This window comes from Crinia signifera, chromosome 1, assembly GCF_055691185.1.
Source record: "Crinia signifera chromosome 1, ASM5569118v1, whole genome shotgun sequence".
Lineage (NCBI taxonomy): Eukaryota > Metazoa > Chordata > Amphibia > Anura > Myobatrachidae > Crinia > Crinia signifera.
The window spans coordinates 140,746,715-140,767,476 of NC_139217.1; the positions used below are offsets into that span (position 1 = coordinate 140,746,715).

General features: G+C 43.3%; 2 protein-coding genes across 2 annotated transcripts in view; one reads left to right on the top strand and one right to left on the bottom strand.

The window, feature by feature from the left end:
* BBS12 (Bardet-Biedl syndrome 12) overlaps nt 1-924 on the bottom strand; it is a 14,191-nt gene extending 13,267 nt beyond the window's left edge. The window contains exon 1 of the mRNA XM_083174357.1: nt 577-924. The gene's annotated coding sequence lies outside the window, so the exon portion shown is untranslated. The remainder of the gene's footprint in view (nt 1-576) is intronic.
* On the top strand, nt 720-17,144 carry LOC146060758 (uncharacterized). Its single transcript, XM_083174371.1, has 5 exons — nt 720-1,034; nt 6,763-6,918; nt 9,103-9,231; nt 9,323-9,460; nt 16,615-17,144. Exons 1-5 carry the CDS (start codon nt 1,032-1,034, stop codon nt 16,702-16,704), a joined length of 516 nt encoding a protein of 171 aa, XP_083030497.1. The 5' UTR covers nt 720-1,031; the 3' UTR covers nt 16,705-17,144.
* The last annotated feature ends 3,618 nt before the right edge of the window (nt 17,145-20,762 follow it).

Genomic DNA, 20,762 nt, shown 5'->3' on the forward strand with positions numbered 1-20,762 from the left:
CCTGAGCGGCAGTGTGGTCAGCGGGGTCACGGGGGGGGGTCAGCGCGTAACTGCGCATGCGCAGACCCCCCGGCTTCCGGCACCGGGTATCGCACAGCAGGTAATACATCCCGGTGATATGATCGCATTTTACAATGCGATCCTGGGCGGTAATATTCCGCCCAGATCGCATTGTAAATGCGATCAATGATAAATGGGGGTCTTAGTATCACCCCTGACTGAATTCGGGAGATTAGGATGTCAATTCAGGGCAGCAGGAGATAGGTTGAAACGAGGGATGGAAGGCAACTATCGGTAATAGTAGATAAGCACCCATCTTACCCATAGGCTACCTGATGTACTAAACAGGGAACAGAAGGATCAGTGAAACACACGTGATATATATACTGACGATTACTAAAATATCCAGCAGATGACTGCTGCCGGGGATGAGCGCTGTCACTGGGCACTGACCCGTCTGACTACAGTGGCCCCATCTCCCAGCATAGCAGCCCCTGTGTATATACGTGCTATGTACACCTTGCAAGAACAGTGAGTCAGTCCATCCATGTATACAGAACAGCAGCACATACTTACGGTGAGTGCAGAGGGCGGAGCCTACCTGCTGCAGGCCGTCACTGCCGCTCAGTGCTGGGTGACACAGTTGGGGGCGGGGCCACCCACATCCAATGCAGTGGCGGGGGGAGGGGTGTTACCATGGAGACGTCCCCATTAGCGTCTCTGCATGTTGCTGGCCTCTGGCTGGCGCCCCGGCGGGAATGGCGGCTAGGAGCGCGGGCGCCCATTGTTCAGCTGCTACCAATGCCGCCGCCCAGAAGTCGCTATAGCCGGGGGCGGGCGCTGCGGCTCCCTGATCCATATACCCTCACACGGGGCGGGGGCGCGGCTAGGAGGCGGCCTTAGCAGCAGGTCGGGCGTGTGTTGCTGGTTTGGAGATCCGTTACCCAGTAACAGACGGTCCCTACTGCTGCTGCTGTACGGAGGAAGAGGACTGGCATTGGGGCTCGGTGTGTCTGGCTGCACACAGGGACATGGTATGTATGTACTGATGCCGGCTACATTGTATTAACATGCCCGCCCCGTATTACACACATACAGCACCCGGCTGCTCCTGTATACCGTCCGCACCATGCACCTGTATTGCTCTGTCACCATGGTTACGTGGAATAAATAAAAATATTATTTATAGAACTGCTCTCTGCCAGCTACACAGGTACCCCATGCATTCACATTAGCTGTCTTCTGCAGCTATGCTCACGAGCAATGAATCTGCACCCCATTGGGCCACCTCTCTGTGTATCTATCTAGCTATGTATCTATTATTACTAATGATTCTGTCTTTTTACAACCTTAATTACTATGTTACCGGCCTATGTTTCGGTCCTAACATTGACCTTTATCAAGGCAGTGCAGCCAAGTCTTCAGGTGCAAATCCAAGTAGGTTTCTTCCCACTTGGATTTGATGTACTTGTTTTCACCTGATGACTTGGCTGCACTGCCTTGATAAAGATCCATGTTGGGAGTGGGACCAAAGCATCGGCAAGCCTTTCCTCTATGGCATAACCCTTTTTTTTTTTTTTTTGGACTGCATTTGAACTAACTTCTACAGACTGGTGAGTGCTGTTTTCCCATATAGGGATCATTGGTATCTACATTGGGGAGGGCTGCTTTATTGTGCTGCTCTGTAAATGGCACCCCAGCGGACGCATGGTTTTAGGGTGAGAGTGCAGCGCTTTGATCCTATATTTTTAAACATTGCAAGAATATTTTGCAGATAGTATGCCCAGATTTTTATAGAAGTGCACATGATGGTTGCTGATGTTACTGGGACAAAAGTCAAGCTGCTTTAATGAGAGCTAAATGCAAAGTTGCCCCAGGCCACCTGCACAATGTAAATAGGAGGCACACCATCTCCTTCTTGTGTAGTCTTATTAGCAATGTGCATCATCCTTCCAGTTTTATTAGCATTGTGCATCATCCTTCCCACATAGTGTTGGCAGCATTGTGTCAGTCATTGATGTTACCAAGATGTAGTAATAACCCTCTGGGGGAAGGAAGATACAAGCACAGCACATCCTTCTCTATCAGGCAGTATAAGGCAATATGGGATCCTCATCATCTGCTCTCAGCACTTCCCATCCAGTGCGGCCTCCACCACTCTTCGTGCCACCTGTGCGCTCAATGTACCCTGTGCTCAGGATGCGGACAGACATGACGGTAATTGTATATTGATAAGGGAGCATGCTGTCTTCATAGATCAGAGTTGTGACATTGATTTAGATGCAATGGGGGAAGTTTATTAGGATGAGCAAGTGAGAGATTTTGTAAGAAGTCTCCATATTTTTTTAAAGCGGCATTCATTTACATTGAAAAGGGTGTGGATCGTTTTATCGACCACACTTAGGTCGACACTTGTCTAGGTCGACATAGGACAAGGTCGACATAACGTTAGGTCAGAAGGTCGACATGTTTTTTTTTTACTGGTTTTTGACCCGAATGTCGACACAGTTGACATTGACACAGTTGGAAGTCAACCGCAGCCGCGATCGGCACACTATTTTATTCTCCCACCACGCCCTAGTGGATGGTAGGGCATGAAAAAAACAGTAAAAAAAACACCATGTCGACCTAGACACCTGTCGACCTTCCCACCTGTTGACCCAACAGTGTCAACCTAAGTGGTGTAGACAATATGACCGTATCCCATTGCAAAACCAGTTTGATTTTGAAGTGTAAATGATTGCCGCTTTAAAAAAACTGGATATTTCTTACCAAATCTCTCACTTTCTGAATCTGTCATCCTATTAAATTTCACCCTTTGTCCCAATGCTGCTGAAATAAATAATGTAATCTTATAGCTTTCTGCTTCATTACGTAGCGTCTTCTATTGTACGATTTGGTAATATTTCTTTAAATTTACTTTTTTCCCATAGGGAGCAAATGTGTTTTTTTTTTTTATTATTATTATTATTATTATTATTTACGACCAGTTATTTATATAGTGCACACGTATTCCGCAGTGCTTTACAGAGAATAATTAATATTCACATCAGTCCCTGCCCCGGTGGAGTTTACGATCTATATTCCCTACCACATGTACATGCACACACATTCTTGGGTTATATTTTGTTGGGAGCCAATCAACCTACCAGTAAATTTTTGGATTGTAAACTGGGGAAACCAGAGTACCTGGAAGAAACCCACTCAAGCACTGCAGGAATATACAAACTGCACAGTTAGGGCCATGGTGGGAACTGAACCCGTGGCCTGCTGTGAGTCAGTAATGCTAACCATTACACTGTCTGTGCTGTAGATATGAGAAGCAAATTTGTATCTAACTACAATAGACATTTCTCAGACATATTTCCGTCTCGGAAGTAAATAAAAACAAGTTACATTGAAATGTAATTAGATTGTTGGCATAGTCTCTTTTTTGAACTTGTGTTCTGACATATTGTATCTTTAATTTTTATTGTGGGTTTTTGTAAATAATCTATGTATTGGTATTTTTTTTAACTTTTTTTTTTTTTTGGCTAATCTTAACCTGTGATTACTGCAATCCATCAGATTATCATAACAGGAGATGTGTGCTGTTCATTGTGCACTTGTGACTGAGGACATTGTTGCTTGTAATTAGGATGGTGGTAGGAATGGAGGTCAACCACAGACTGTGCTGCTAAAGGGGAGGGTGGCGCCTTGCAGATGACAGCCCAGGAATAAAATGAAGTGCTAGTTTATTCCATGCTTGTTGGCCATCACCTGTCCTGATGTACTGTGGGGGTAAAGTTCTTAAATTGACTGCCAGATGGCTGTGCCAATGTAACTTATTGATGAGACCACCAGTAAGTTATGTACATTGAGCTACAGTGCCACACGGGCAGCCTAAAGCCAAAGTAGTCGTCACAGGCCACAAGCATACATGCCAGTTGTATACCCTTTGCTACATGCACATGGGCTTTATGACTAGTGAATTCCTGAGTGCCCATACAGGTGTGTTTGGCAGCATTACAAGGCAAGGTACATGTGTATTCGCCTAGGGCACCTGGAACCTTTCATCAGGCCCTGATGCTTGTCTTATTTTTACATTTGAGCTTTAATAAGAGGTATACAATCCGTGTAATAAAACACACTTTATTAGAAAGCATGTGTGTGTCCTTTTATTGTTCTAAATCTTCTCTTATGCACATGGAGGAGAAGAACATAAAATAGATGTGTACCTGATCTTCAAGGGCTCCCACAGTTCACGTTTTCCAGGTTACCCGGCAGTCCCATAGGTGTACCCAATACTCACTGATACCCCTTTCACATTGCCAAAATAACCCGGGTCGGATCTGGGTTGCTAACTTAAAAATGCTTATAAACTAGGTCAAGATATTTTACTCTAGTTATAAGAAGGGTTAAAACCATGTCTCGCTCTGTATAATGGACGACCTGGGTTTAGTGTGAAAGCACTGGACACAGAATCTGGATTCCAGGTCTTTACCTTGGTTTTGGGATGTAAAAGGGGTATGACCTATTTTAAGTAGAGATGTGCAGGTTCTGATTTCAAAGCAGGATATTATTGGTTATCCCAAATCACTTGACAGTTGATAGCCAATAAGATCCTGCTTTGAAATCAGAGTAAATCAGAACCTGCACATCTCTAATTTTAAGAGCCGCAGTTGTCGATAACTATTAAACTTGTATTTCTGTGATGAGACCTTGGAAAACGTGCTCTGTAGGGGGTCCTTGAGGACAGAGTGCTCTGTTTGAAAACCCTGTAACATAGTTTTTAGGCTGCAGTCACACGCTGAATATAGACATGCTGCATATCCTTGTAATCAGCACTAGCTTAGATGGATCATTGTAAAGACTCCAGTGTGCCGTATATGTAGAGTAGCAGATGTTGGCGGGCACGGCACTGGCAAGTCTCTGATACTATTGCTATCTGGCTGGCTCCGATCGAGGCAGTGCATCAAGTCATTTGTTGGTCTATTTACAAATCCTTAGAGAGAGATAAAGTACCAGCCAATCATCTCCTTTTCAAAAACAGCCCGTAACATTGCCTTGATGAGTACTTTAATTCTCTCCAAGGATTAATAAATAGACCCTATAGTTCCCTGGGAGAAGAACCTTGTGAATCTTCAGCATATAGTGCAAGTGTCTGCGCCAAAGAGTTGTGGATCAAAGGGTCGACGGTGAATAAATTAACCATGGATGGTCTACATGCAATAGGTCAACACAGCTAAAAGGTTGACACGCAAAAGGTCAGCATGACAATGGTCAACTGAGTTTTCACGTTTTGTGTAGGTGTGGTTGTCGAGTCAACACAATCGGGCGCTATAATGGTGTGTCGCAAAGCTACTACTAAAAAAGGAGTTGGAGGTCCATTTAACAATGGTAAAAAATAATGCACCGTGATAAGAATTATAAGATGTAATAAACCTTGAAGCACAGGCACCTAGAGCACTTTGCTATTGGAAATATGGTAAGGATCTGTTACTATTTATTCCGGCAGAAGTAGTCCTTATGTAGAATACATTATCCGGAAAAAAAGTCTCTCTAATTTGTAACAGTGGGTGTCCATTGGAGGAATTAATCCGAGTTGGATTGCATAGCAGCGATATCCTTCAGATGGAAATAGGAGAAAAGCTTTGGTACTCTTTACATCAAGGGCATCGCGGGCATCTTGTCCCCCCAAATAACACCCGCGATGCCTCAATCACCACGATTTTGCATGGTGCCGATGAAAAAGTTGAGGCATCGCGGTCATCTTATACCGCAAATAACACCCGCGATGCCTCAATCACCGCGATGACCACGATTTTCGGCCCAACAACCGCGATTAGCATCGTGGGCGCCGTTCTAGGTAGAGTACCAAAGCTTTTTAAACTCTGTAGAAACTGTGGCTGAAATAAAAAATTCCGGTGGCGGCTTGTCTGGATCCAAATAACAAAAAGCAAGGTGGCAGGTAGGTGGCTGGACTGATGCGTTTCGCTGTAGCCAAGTACAGCTTTATCAAAGTATCTACAGCAAAACGCATCAGGACAGAGCACCTGGCCACCTACCTGCCACCTTGCTTTTTGTTGTTTGGATCCAGACTAGCCGCCTGGCTGGCAGTTTTAAATAGTAACGGATCCTTATATTTCCAATTGCAAAGTGCTCTAGGTGCCTGTGCTTCATGGTTTATTACATCTTATAATTCTTATCACTGTGCATTATTGTTTACTAATGTCAATTTATTAAATTGTAAGTTTTTTTAATTCAATATTGTTTAGCGCTACAATTTTTTTATTTTCACAATTTGTGTCAATGTCAACATGGACCCCAATTTAGTGTAACGCATGGCTCACTTTGCTCGGCACATGTCACCATTCCCAATTGTAGTCCATGTAGTTCGTAAAACGTGAAAAAAAAGTCCAAATAAAGAAAAAACAATTGTGGAATCTCATGTTGACCTTTTGTCCACTTTGACCTTGTACCTGTGGATCAATAGTGGTAAAGCTACTGTATTGACACTTGACTTATCAACCAGAACCAGAGTTAAACCGTTTTAATAGTGTAAATATGCCGTGTGTGTGCCGACAAAGAAAATGATACTGTTTGTGCCGATACAGAGTAGCACTTCTGCCGCTTTATCATTTCCAAGCACTTCCATATTTGAATGTAGCAGGAAGAGTTCTTATAAAAAAGTTATTTTCTTATCTTTAAAAAAATCTACCTGAAGGGAACCAGTAACATAATATACAGGAAACATTACCTTTGTTCTTATTTACTTATCAGGCATCTGTACTGAGAAAACCTGGCCTTGGGGCAGTCCAACGCAAGAAAACTGGTGTAAAACCAGAATTAACAGAAGAACAGAAGCAGGAAATCCGTGAAGCATTTGATTTGTTTGATACAGATGGATCTGGTACTATAGATGTCAAGGAACTGAAGGTGGGCAAAGGTGTTTGGTCTACACTTTTTATATTTTACACTAGGTAAAAATGCACTTTCCCTTTGAGCTGTGACCGTTTTTAGCCCACAGGCTTTCCACCCGGGTATAGATCATTAGGTCACCACACTGTTGGTTGACAGTCATTAGGTCAACATGAGTCTAGGTTGACATGCAGGAAGGTCGACAGTCAAAAGGTCAACGTTGGGGTTTTTCACTTTTTTTTTTTTTGTCCCAAATTTCAACACAGTCGACATTACTATTTTATTCTCCCACCGTGCCTGAGTGGATGGTAGGGCATAAAATACTGCCTGTCGGCCATGTTGGCTCAAAACAAATGTGAAAGACCCCATGTCAACCTTTTGAATGTCGACCTAATGACTGTTGACCATCATGCTGGTGACCCAATGACCGTATCCCCTCCACCCCACTCCCAGTCCCAATCTGCTCCTACCTCCAATCTGTCTATATATCTAACTGTCATCTACATTGTGTGCTGGTCCTTTCTTCCTCTTTCCGCTCAGAGTGGAGGGGGCGAGTGTGGTTTGTAACAATTGTCAGTATTTACCCTGCACAGATCATCTTCTAAGCATAAGTGCCTCCCTGTCCATGTATTTGTGTGTGTATGTGTGGATAGATAGATAGATAGATATGGTGGGTGAAAGTTAATAGGATGAGAGATATAGAAAGTGAGAGATTTGGTAAGAAATCTCCAGGTTTTTTTAAGCAGCAATCACTTACACTGCAAAACCAGTTTGATTTTGCAGTGTACATGATTGCCGCTTAAAAAAACCTGGAGATTTCTTACCAAATCTCTCACTTTCTATATCTCTCATCCTATTAACTTTCACCCATAATCTCTCTGTTACGATAAGAAAAGAGAGGGCTGCGCCATAGTGCATAAAAAACATCTTTCATGCCCCTCTTTTCTTATCTTAACAGAGCTTTTGTTCCAGTGAATCACATGAATCCTCTCTGAGGGAGCTGCAGTCCAGAATTTGGGAACTTTTATACCTATTGTGTAGGCTTAAATGCTGGCCGTAGTAATGTCATAGCGCTGAAACATCCTACTGTGTTTTCATATATAGGTACAGTAGATATATATATTTATTAGAATTGGTCCTTTATAAAATAGTGTGTTGGTTTCCCTTTCCATGAACGCTAATATTTCTAATATAAGTCCTTCTGCACTGAATTGTTTGATTCAAAATTGTATTGCCAATATATTTTCTTGAAGATATTTGCACTAGCGATATATTCTTAAGTGATTATCAACAGACTATTCATGTGTGACGCTCACACTCCGCATGCCTTGGCATGCATAGTGTGAGCGTCACCCTGCTCACAGTGAGGCTTTATGTGCAAAGTGATTCACAGTCAGGGACCATTTGAGAGCGGTTATGGGAAGTGGCAGAAAAAACGCAGGGATGTCACCAAATTTGGGTTCCTCCTCAGCCAACAGCTGGTATTCTGTAATCAGAAACCTGGCGTTGGTGTGTGTTACTGCACCCATTCCGCATAACCAAAGTGTTGCTCAGATGGCCAATTATTAAACCAAATGCAACCAAGGCTCCAGGTTTGTACGCAGTTGCTTGGATCTGCGAATCGGTTGGTGGGAATCTCAGTACGTGTCCAGGCGGCTGCAGCATGAACATATTTTCACTCATCCGCTGTACAGGATCACAGGTGCGGAAGCATTAGCTAACCTCACTGAGTTTTTGTAGAACCATTTGAGACTGTGTTCTATGTGCAAATGATGATCTTCATCTGCTCCTGGGTTAGTCAATAGGTTGACAGTATGAAGGTCGACCGCTAAAGGTTGACACCTGAAATAGGTTAACAGTCAGAAGGTTGACACAAGCATTACCATGTGAGGGGACGCAGTACGCTGATGGTGCTCATGTTGACATTTGTTAAAAAAAAAGGTGAAAAACTCATGTTGACCTTTTGACTGTCGACCTAATGCTTGTGTCTTCCTAAGCCCTGTTGGTATTTAATGGTCAACCTGCATACTGTAATCCCTATGACCCATACCCCTGCTCCTGTGGTTGGGTATGACCCATACCCCTGCTCCTGTGGTTGGGTATGACCCATACCCCTGCTCCTGTGGTTGGGTTAAACGTAAGTCATGTTGTGAATGTAATATGTTGAATTATGTTTGGACCGTTTGATATGTCCTCATTCAGGTTGCCATGCGTGCCTTGGGTTTTGAGCCAAAGAAGGAAGAGATGAAGAAGATGATCTCAGACATTGATAAAGATGGTTCTGGCACCATTGATTTTGAAGATTTTCTGTCTCTAATGACACACAAAATGGTGAGCAGTCACTGGTACCTTCTGCACGCCCTGTTACGCACCACATGACGTGTTATACTTAATAACATAACTTTATTTTTCTTATTCCAAGAGTGAGAAAGACTCTAAAGAAGAAATCATGAAGGCTTTCAGATTATTTGATGATGATGGTACAGGAAAAATTTCTTTCAAAAACCTGAAGAGGGTCGCCAAGGAATTGGGTGAAAACCTTACAGATGAAGAACTACAGGTATTGTCTAATGATGCAACGATTTATGTATGATATTTTGAGGTAATGTTTGTGTAATCATGTTATCGCTCTACCGTGTTGGAGATAACTTGTTCATACAAGTTTAGTTTCCCATATCCAAAAATCTGATGTCCGAAATACATCATACGGTCTGAAAGCTCCCACAGCGACCCAGCTTATTGCTGGATTTCTGGCATCAGACGGGGGTGGGTGTGGTGGGGGGGTGCCAGACGGCTCCCCACTGGTGAAGGAGGCAGCACTTGAAGCTGATGCGGACTCCAAGCATTGCCTCCTCCATAGTGTGAACAGGACCTGTTCTTAATGCACATCAACCCGGGACACAGCCATATTGAAATACCAGGTTTCTCGATCCAGGAAACATGGCTGTGGCACTTTCAGACTACAGATCAAAACGGATTTGGCAGTCTGAAAAGGGGTATTAGTACCACTTTTGTTTTTATTTACAGAATTATTAAAATTATTACAGTATATAAAATGACCTGCTTTCTAGAAGGTGTATTGTGTATATATGAAACACAAATGCATTTTGTGTGTAGACTTTGGTCCCATCCACAAGATATCTCATTACGGTATACAAATATTCACAAATTCTTCTGGTCGCAAGCAATTTATAGAATCAACCTGCATATGAACCTGCTCAAATACGCCTTATACCTAATCCCCCATACATGCTAGCCAATCGCTAGTTGGCAGTGTTTCCCCCTGACATTTAGTACTCACTGAACGATATCATAAACTATTTGTTTCATCCAACTCTTAAACCCCATATACAGTCTCATCTAGTGTGTATGTGGCCTGGGTGAAACTAATATATTGCAAGGTAGCAAGCGAATTGTAGATGTAAATTGAGACAGCTGATCATACATACAGGTTACAAGAAGAGGGGGAAGGGGGTACCCGCACCAAAAACTTATATAATTCTTTAACAATTTGTGGATGACGAAACTGTCAGTCAGGGGGAATTTTGAGCATATATATTCCCTCCCTGGCTTAGGGTGCTGCCTACTGATTAGAATATAAGGTATACAATATGAAGAAGTAAGAAAGAAAATCAGTTAGTTTAGACGCACTCCACATCCACACAGTCTATTGCGACCTAAAAACACAATAGTGTGATACCTTAGAGGTGTATATTTAAATTGTATAGATATTTCACTTCTATAGCTAACAGGCCATCAAATATAGTGTATATTTTACAATTTTATTAATTATGTTGGACCTGATAGTATAATTCCCTGTAGCAGGGATTAATATGGCGAAAATGTATTAAAAAAGGATAATAGATATAGGAAAAAGAAAATTAGGAAAGATTAAAATTAAGGTCTCCGTACTCTGTTGGTTCCAATATTAGAAGGAAGGCTTTAATGATGCCTTATCCCATTAGATGTGCCAAATGTATGTTCATTTATAAACGCTATACTGCTTTATTGCGAAAAAAGTGTATGTCAGATCTAGTGTCAGATTATTGCGGACCTTTCAGTGTGTTTATCCTTTCTTCAGTGTGTAAGTTCTTTATTTGTAGCATTAATGTTTCTTATTTTTATGCGTGGTCAGTGTATTTAAACACTGTTGCACAAATGCTACAAATACATATATGTCCTGGTTTATCCTGTCTGTATCACAAAGGGTACAGCTTACAGTGATATCCTTGTTCGTGTAGCTTGAAGTCACCCCAGATCTATATTTAGTGTGTATCTATAATTTCCACACTCAGATAGGAGATGTGTCTGCCGCAAGAGCCCCTCACTCTCCCTTTAATATCTGATGTGTCCTTATTACATCCACACTGTGCAATCTTCTGATTGCATACACACTGTGCAATCTCACTGCTATACCATATACATATATGCTGATGCCCTGTGCTGGACCTAATTATGGTAGTGTCCGCACTAGATGGCTTTGGGGTATTTGTGATTTTTAATGTCCTAATATCCGTTTTCTGTTACTGTAGTGCGCTATCATATATAGTCGCATAGTAATTACACTGTGGTAGGTTGCAAATGCGTGTGAGTTCTCGGAGGTATAATTTGACTCATATGTAATTTGCTCAATCTTTATCTTAGATTGTGCTACTCCAGGTTTTTAGGTACACACTGAGCGATGTTAGTCTTTATAATAGACAGATTATTGTTTATATTTCTCGCAGGAAAAACACACACTCTGAGTTGTTCAATCTTTACGGTGGATATGGCACTCCTCTTGTGTCATATACTTTATTCCTAAATGTTTATAGATTAGTATTTATTTGCGGGTTTTTTTTAGTTGAAACAGCGTGTGTGCGGGTGTTATTATTTACTCCCACTTAGGTATCTGTTTGGGGTACTGCCCCTGTTAGTATCTCTGGGCAGTAAATGTATTAATCATTATAAACCCTATACCAATGTGCGTGTTATATTATGGGTGAGATAACAAACCTACACCGGGTCTTGCACACAGTGCACTCCGGCTAGGTTACACTCACAACTAAAGTCTGGCGCTCACTGGCCAGGTTACAGCAGATCTAAACACATAAATCTGCTCAGCCGGCGTTGATACACCGTGTTGCTCGGCTGGCTGGTTAGATACCCATGCGCCCACTGCCGGCGTCTATATAACACGCTGCCCGGCTGGTTGCCCGCACGGGTAGCCTGGGTCGGCGTCTGCACACCGCTCTGCCCGACTGGGTTGCCCCGCTGTCAGATGTTAGCCGTGTTACTGACAGCGTGCACCCGCACTATTATGAGTGCGCTTTGCTATCGGCGCTCTCCACCGCTAAACCCACACTGCTTGTGGGGATAAACTGACTATACACAATTAAATACAATACATTGGCTACATTTAATCACAGATCTACAGAGACCTATTGCCGATGCGCATTTCGCCCTTGCAGGCTTTTTCAAGGCTCTACCTAGCCATAATATAACACGCACATTGGTATAGGGTTTATAATGATTAATACCTTTACTACCCAGAGATACTAACAGGGGCAGTACCCCAAACAGATACCTAAGTGGGAGTAAATAATAACACCCGCACACACGCTGTTTCAACTAAAAAACCCCCGCAAATAAATACTAATCTATAAACATTTAGGAATAAAGTATATGACACAAGAGGAGTGCCATATCCACCGTAAAGATTGAACAACTCAGAGTGTGTGTTTTTCCTGCGAGAAATATAAACAATAATCTGTCTATTATAAAGACTAACATCGCTCAGTGTGTACCTAAAAACCTGGAGTAGCACAATCTAAGATAAAGATTGAGCAAATTACATATGAGTCAAATTATACCTCCGAGAACTCACACGCATTTGCAACCTACCACAGTGTAATTACTATGCGACTATATATGATAGCGCACTACAGTAACAGAAAACGGATATTGGGACATTAAAAATCACAAATACCCCAAAGCCATCTAGTGCGGACACTACCATAATTAGGTCCAGCACAGGGCATCAGCATATATGTATATGGTATAGCAGTGAGATTGCACAGTGTGTATGCAATCAGAAGATTGCACAGTGTGGATGTAATAAGGACACATCAGATATTAAAGGGAGAGTGAGGGGCTCTTGCGGCAGACACATCTCCTATCTGAGTGTGGAAATTATAGATACACACTAAATATAGATCTGGGGTGACTCCAAGCTACACGAACAAGGATATCACTGTAAGCTGTACCCTTTGTGATACAGACAGGATAAACCAGGACATATATGTATTTGTAGCATTTGTGCAACAGTGTTTAAATACACTGACCACGCATAAAAATAAGAAACATTAATGCTACAAATAAAGAACTTATACCACTTTCACATCGCAGACCCGTTTTAAAAACCGGTATTTTAAACCGGTAATTAAAACGGGTCAGAGCCTTAATAGTGGCCAGATTACCGTTTTAAATGCAGGTTTCAGTGTCATTCACATTGCAGTTGAAACGTTTCATTCTGAACACGTTTCAAGGCAGTGTGTGACCATTGCCTGTCATTATTGCCTGTCGGCAGCAGCGCGGAGGGGAGGAAGAGTGTCACAGTCTGAGTGCTGTTGCTGCTGCTGTCAGACTATCCACTCGTCCCTTCTTATTTACATCAACTTGCTGCCGCCGCCCCCACCGTGCACTGTAATAGCATCACTGCCGCCGCTGCCTGTCAGGCTGGGCGGCTGGGGAAGAGCGACCTAGAGCCGGGCTGCTGCCTGTAATCCCCACCCTGCATGGATGCGCCGCCGCACGGTTAGCCCCTGTACCAATGCACAGCGTCCGTGCGGCCATGTAAGCGGCTCCTGTGCGGTACTCGCCGTGTGACAGTGCCTGACAGTCACGCAGCGGCCGCTGCCTTCGTCCCCGCAGCGCTGCCCTTGTGTTCATCCCTGGTACATAGCCGCATTCCCCGCCGCACGCTTCCCGATGCCGAGGAGATGCAGAGCCGGAAGATGGTAGAGATGAAGCCGGGGGGCACCGTGCTGGGGAGCGGGGAGAGCGCACTGGCCCTGTCCGCCCGGCAGCACTGCGAGCTCATCCACTGCCGCCTCTAACGACCTCACGCAGCAGGTGATCCGGACCCTGGAGGTGGGTAATAATGGGCAGCAGCTGCCTCCCTGCCGCTCCCTGTCCTGTGACTATAGAGAGAGGGTGCAGCAGTAATGCCCCGCAGCGGGGCTAGTAGTGGGAACTGTACTGGGATGTGCTTGTGTTGTTTGCCTGAAATACCGTTTCAGACAAACTGTACACATTCACATTGCAGAAAAAACGGCAAGGAACCGTGTAGGACTCTGCTTTTTACACGGTTCGAAATGCCAGTTAACTTAAAACGGTAAATTGCCTGTGGTGCATTCACAGTGCACCCTTAAACGTTTTAAAAAGGGAAAAAAACGGCAATATACCGTTTTAAAAGTGCGATGTGAAAGGGGTATTACACACTAAAGAAGGATAAACACACTGAAAGGTCCGCAATAATCTGGGACTAGATCTGACATACACTTTTTTCTCAATAAAGCAGTATAGCGTTTATAAATGAACATACATTTGGCACATCTAATGGGATAAGGCATCATTAAAGCCTTCCTTCAAATATTGGAACCAACATAGTACAGAGACCTTAATTTTAATCTTTCCTAATTTTCTTTTTCCTATATCTATTATCTTTTTTTTAATAAATTTTCGCCATATTAATCCCTGCTACAGGGAATTATACTATCAAGTCCAACATAATTAATAAAATTGTAGAATATACACTATATTTGATGGCCTGTTAGCTATAGAAGTGAAATATCTATAAAATTAAAATATACACCTCTAAGGTATCACACTATTGTGTTTTTAGGTCGCAATAGACTGTGTGGATGTGGAGTGCGTCTAAACTAACTGATTTTCTTTCTTACTTCATATTGCATACATACAGGTTGTATGCTACTTCCTGGCTCCAGTAAGTGTACCCGTTCTGCACTTAGGAGCTACTTCCGAGCAGTTGGTAAACATGGTACAGTGTTAAGCTGGGTACACCATAGAGGACACTGCAAACCATGCAATGTCGCTCACCATCTCCCTTGAACTCCTGTACAAAGATATAGTGCATACAGACTGGGACATTTCACTAAAGATATATAGTCAGTGTTCACATCCAGGAGTATGCGGTTGTACACTATCTCTTCAGATTGCACTATATCCACCATCTTCTGTAGATGGAGCGCAAATACTGGTTTCTATATATGAAAAATGTCCTTATCCTGCATTTATTTTAAAATGTAGTCTGTGTATGTGGCCTTAGCTCTTGGCTCTGCATAGTACAGCCCCATACACACTAGATGAGAACGTAAGATATCGCCCAAAAGGCCCCGCTGTACAATATATTTTACTTCTCACCTAGTGTGTACACTCCATATCGTTAATGTTGTGCACTCCCATGCATCGATAATGACACCCCCCCCCCCCCATCTGCTGAACGTGCAGGTGGATTTCTGGCTATATAGCCAATGACCCGTATGTTCAGCTGGTCACGGTGACATCGCTAATACCCCTTTCAGACAGAAAAGTCTGAAAATCCCGGCAAATACACAGCATTTCAAATGCCGTGTCAATTTGCCGGGAGCAGCCTGACCCCCCTTCACACAGAAGAACAAATTACCGGGTTGAAAATTTCTACCCGGTAATTTGCTGAATAACACTGGTATTTCTTCTGTGTGAAAGGGTCAACACGGGTCATAAATCCCGTGTCCTCGACCCTGGTCAATTCCCGGGTCGGAGACACGGGATTTACGACACAGGTGTGCCCTTTCACACAGAAAAAGGACCCGTGTATTTAATGAAATTCCCGGGTGGAACTGCTTCACCCGGGTATTTCATTTTCTGTGTGAAAGGGGTATTAGTGATATTCAGTGTTTATGCTTAATATTGTTTACTCAGAAACTGGCAGGGAGACACTAGCCCAATATAGGTCATACAGCACATGCATACATGGGGAGGAGCATTATCTGCAGCACATGTGTGCAGATACTACTATACCCCATAGCGCAGCATCATACATCTATTGCTGTGTTTCTTCGCTTATGCTCAGTATGACTTTTAGTCCGTTGTGCTTTTTGTATTCTCCTGGTTTGCAATCTATCATGTTTTGGAGCTTTGTAAACGTGGAGCTGTGAATTGTTGTGAGGGGAAGACCTTCACACTAACAGAAAATAACCTTTTACATGCCTGTACCATACGCACAACACTTTTTTGAGGTGTTGTATTCCAGATGGACTCAGAAAAGTAGATTTAAATGTGAGTACCCAAACCAAAGCCCTGTATTTCAGAAAATATTGGCTTTATTGCAAATATAAAATTATATATTTATAATATTTCAAACCTAACTCAATTATTTATATAATGTTGTTGGAAGTGTTGGCGATATGAATTCCATCATCTATAGTTGTGTGTCTGAGGCACACTTTGTACGTTTGCAATCTGTTGCAATCCCCTCTGGCATTGAATTAACCATAGAGAAATTTGCTCAGGACATGTCCGCTGACGTCACTGCACTTATATGTATTCTAGTTCATAAATGGCTAACAGCCTTTGTTCTGAACATATGGTTTTAAATGTAAATAACACGCAGACTCCTGCTGCACTTTAATGTTTGTGTTGACATGTCACAATTTAATTTATCCTTATTAGGAAATGATTGATGAAGCTGACCGTGATGGAGATGGCGAAATTAATGAGCAAGAATTTCTTAGGATCATGAGGAAGACAAGTCTTTACTAACTAAACGCTTGTTGGTAACATTATGGCGGTATATTGTAACCCAAACGAAACCATGGAAAATAACCGGTGTTCTTCACAATTGCGTCATAACCATTATGTATCATTCTACTGAATGCAGAGGGTACGGTTCCACTGAAATGTGCCATTTTGGAAGGCATGGCCAAACAACTTGCACTGTGTTCCTAGCTGCTGTTTAGCTAAGCTTTAAAATATTAATATTTATATATTTACAACATAATAAATGCATTTGTGTATGGTTTGTTTGACTAAATGCATGTTTTTGTAATTTTGCCATCTATAATCCTTTGTCTGTTTGGTGCCTTTTTTAATGATTGTAATGGAGTGGCTGTTGGTCAATCTTTTTGTCCTTTCCAGTGTTGACGTATTGTAGCATATTGACGGATTCAAATATTTTGTAATAAACATATTTTTTTATAGTGGTGTTGGCTCTATGGGGTCTGAATGTTTTCTTGTATTTTTTTAGGTCTACATTGGATGAATGTATATTTCTAATCCGCAATGGTAACTGGATGGCTGATAGTGTCTAGGTTGACACCATATGGTCGACACCTAAAAAGGTTTACTTTTTTGGGTGTGGATTAACTTTGCCATCCATGTGGAAGTGATACACTAATTTGGGGGTTCATGTGCTCAGTGTCGACTTTGACACCAAAAAAGTGAAACACTGTTAACCTTTTGCTTGTGTTGCTCTTCGGCATGTCAACCTTTTTTGTGTCGACCTAATATACCACACCCATTTGCATTGACGTGGCACCCGAGTTTTTTTTATTTTATTTTTTTAGGGACATTCGCACCCGAGATATATATATATTTTTTAGGGGCATTCACATACAAGGTATGGTTTTTGCCTTTTAAGTGATTGCTCCTTTAAACATTCATTCCACCCAATGTGCACTTCTTCCATGGTACACCGCATACACTGACATTGCAAGGTGTTTCTCGCACCTCACTATTTTGCATTCGATTTAATGGCTGTTCTGGTTGCTGCCACTCTGAGTAATGCCTAATTGGCCTATCAATAGTATACATAATGGTCTCTAGGGGAAAGTGTGCGTTGGAGCGAATATGCACAGTGCGGTCTCTCTCTGAAACCCTCCTACTGCATATTAACTCAGCCACTGCACCCCACACACCATGCACTCCTGGTGCCTATGACCCACTGCTGATTGACTGCATTCAGAGGCCCCCTCAAAGGAGTGATGTGAGTGACATGCAGGGCAGACTGATACATAAGGCTTACAGGTGAACAAGCCCACATAGTGAATCGTGTTCTGATCGACTGGAGCAGCCTCCTGCTGCAAGAGAGTTCAACTGCTCCATACTGACAAGCACCTCGACACTCTGGTGCTGCTCATACAGGTATTTTTCCGTGCAAGAGGTCACCCCTCAGGCAATGCACTAAATGCAAGTGAGTGACCTAAAGATTGTTCATTTAAAAGTGCCGTGTTCACTCAGGCAAATTTCTTCTCAAATGGACAAAACCATGTGCACTGCAGGGGGGCAGATGTAACTTTTGCAGAAAGAATTAGATTTGGGTGAGTTATCTTGTTTCTGTGCAGGGAAAATACTGCTTTATTTATACGCTGCAATATAGATCTCACTTTAAAGTAAAACTCCACCCAAATTGAACTCTCTCTGATCTTGTTACATTTGCCCCACCTGCAGGGCACATGGTTTTGTCCATTTGAGAAGGAATTTGCCTTTGCGAGTGAACCAGAATAAGGCTGGTATCAGGCACTGACTGATGCTGCATATGGAGTGAACCTCCTCTCACTCATCTATCTTTCTGCTCTCCCTGGCAAACCAACACTCTGCTTTCACCTCCGTCTTCTCGCTGTTGAAGGAGGATTGGACTCACTATGCCGAGTATTTATTGACAAAAGCATATCATACACACTTGTGTTCAGTGGTGTAGCTAGGTGCCATGGTGCCCGGAGCAAGCAAGGGCATGTTTCACCCCAACCCCTGATTTGTAGTAGGTGGGGCTCTTGTGCGGTGAAAAGAGGGTGCGGCCTAACATTATACCACACACCGTAATGCCAATTGTACATTTTAGCAAACTTTGGAATATCCATTACACATAAAGCCACATGCCATGCCTTCACCGTTGGTGTACACCAACAGATCGGACCCAACACATTGTGAGTGCTAAAAAGCATCCATGATTTGCCACTCATTGATCTGATAGATTTTATGTGCAGCCAGTCTCCCGACACCGATCTGATGCGCAGGGGACCACACATCGGTTCGGAAGGGATGTCAAACACATCCGATTCGGGCCGATTTCTCGGCACAATACGTTGGGATCAGGCAAAATCGCCCCAAATCGGATAAGTGTATGGGCACCTTATCTATCTAGCTATCATTTGGTAATCCATACTAAATTACTGGACTGTAATATCAGAAATGGAGTAATAGCTACTATACTACTTAAGTTAAAAACATTACCTAGCTAGGTGCCCTCACATAGGGTTCATAGTATAGGTCACGGAAATGGTTCTGCACTTTGGAATATCGGTCAGATACCTGGGGCTGCCGGTGGTCAGACTAACAACGCTGACATCCGTCCCCACAACCTAAACACCCCCCCCCCCCCCAGCCTAACTGTAACTCTCCCTCCCCGTTAATGCCTAATCGTAACCCCCTTACCCCAATGCATAACTAACACTTCCTTAGCAGCCTAATCCTTCCCACCAGTGCCTAAACCCAACCCCTGTACCCCACCACTATAACCTAGCTGTCCTACAGCCTAACCCTCACCCCCTTCTAAATGCCTAACCCTCCCTCCCTGCAGCCTAAAACGAAATCCATAGTGCATAAAATTTTAATTCCCCCCCCCCCCCAGCCCTGAGGGCTATTTCACATGCTCCGACTCCTGCCGGGCGGCGAAAACCCGTACGGCCAGGTAGCCGTGCCGCACACCACACCCTTCCAGTGGTGGGATCCGGCTGCAATCGGGTGGCCGGGTGTCCATTAACAACTACTTTGCACGGCACGGCTTTTAGCCGTGCGGGATTTCGCTGCCCGGCAGGAGCCGGAGTGTGTGAAATATCCCTTACAGTACTGCTCCCTGCATACTTGTGCTCAGGATGTCGGCAGTCAGGATTCTGGTGTCTGCATCCTCAACGATGTCAGCATTCCAGCGTCGGTATTGTGAATGCTGGTATCCTGTATGGGCGCTATACACAGCAGTAGTGTTGTAAAAGTTAATATAGAGAGAGAGTACAAAACCCCCTTCTAAATCCTGCATTTGCCCCTGCTGGAGTTAACATACTAAATTGCCAGACCAGAGATAGTCTGGATGTCTCACACATCAAACAACATTAAAATATAATGTGGCTAAAGCTGGGAACACATTTTGAACATGGCAACTAGTGGCAATGACCCATTTGAAATTGGCTCCTAGTACCCTTTAAAGATGGTACAGCTGCATGTAGGTTGCCCCTTCAGTACCATGGCCGCCATTAGCACCACAGGGGGCGCTGACTCAGGTCTGGAACCTGCCCACAGTGTTCTTACGCTGTAGCCTCAGAAGTGCCAACCAGCCCCTTACAGCAGGCTCTCCAGCTGTTGAACTACACATCCCACCATGCCCTGGTACAATTTTAGTATTTGGCAATGCTAAACTGTTGCAGGGCATGCTGGAATGTGTAGTTCAACAACATCTGGTGAGCCAAAGGTTTCCCATCCCTGCCTTACGGTAACTCAGCCACGCTTTCATTCATAATGGGGATCTTATTTGAATACATAAACAACTGGAAACACAACATGACTTTGCTAGAGTACACTTATCAATTTGGTCACGATGTATGACATTTGTACATCTGTGTGTGTCTGAGGGCACTTGCAAACTCCTCAGCAACTGTGCACACAGACAGAGCAATGGCATAGAGTGAGTCTATACGCACACAGACTGCCCGCAGGAATATTGATGCTGGCGACAGGTTTCTCCACATACAAGGTCACAGCTGAAAGCAGATCCATGTTGTATTAAAATGCTAAATTATGCCCGCCATTACATTGCTTTAGTAAGGGAA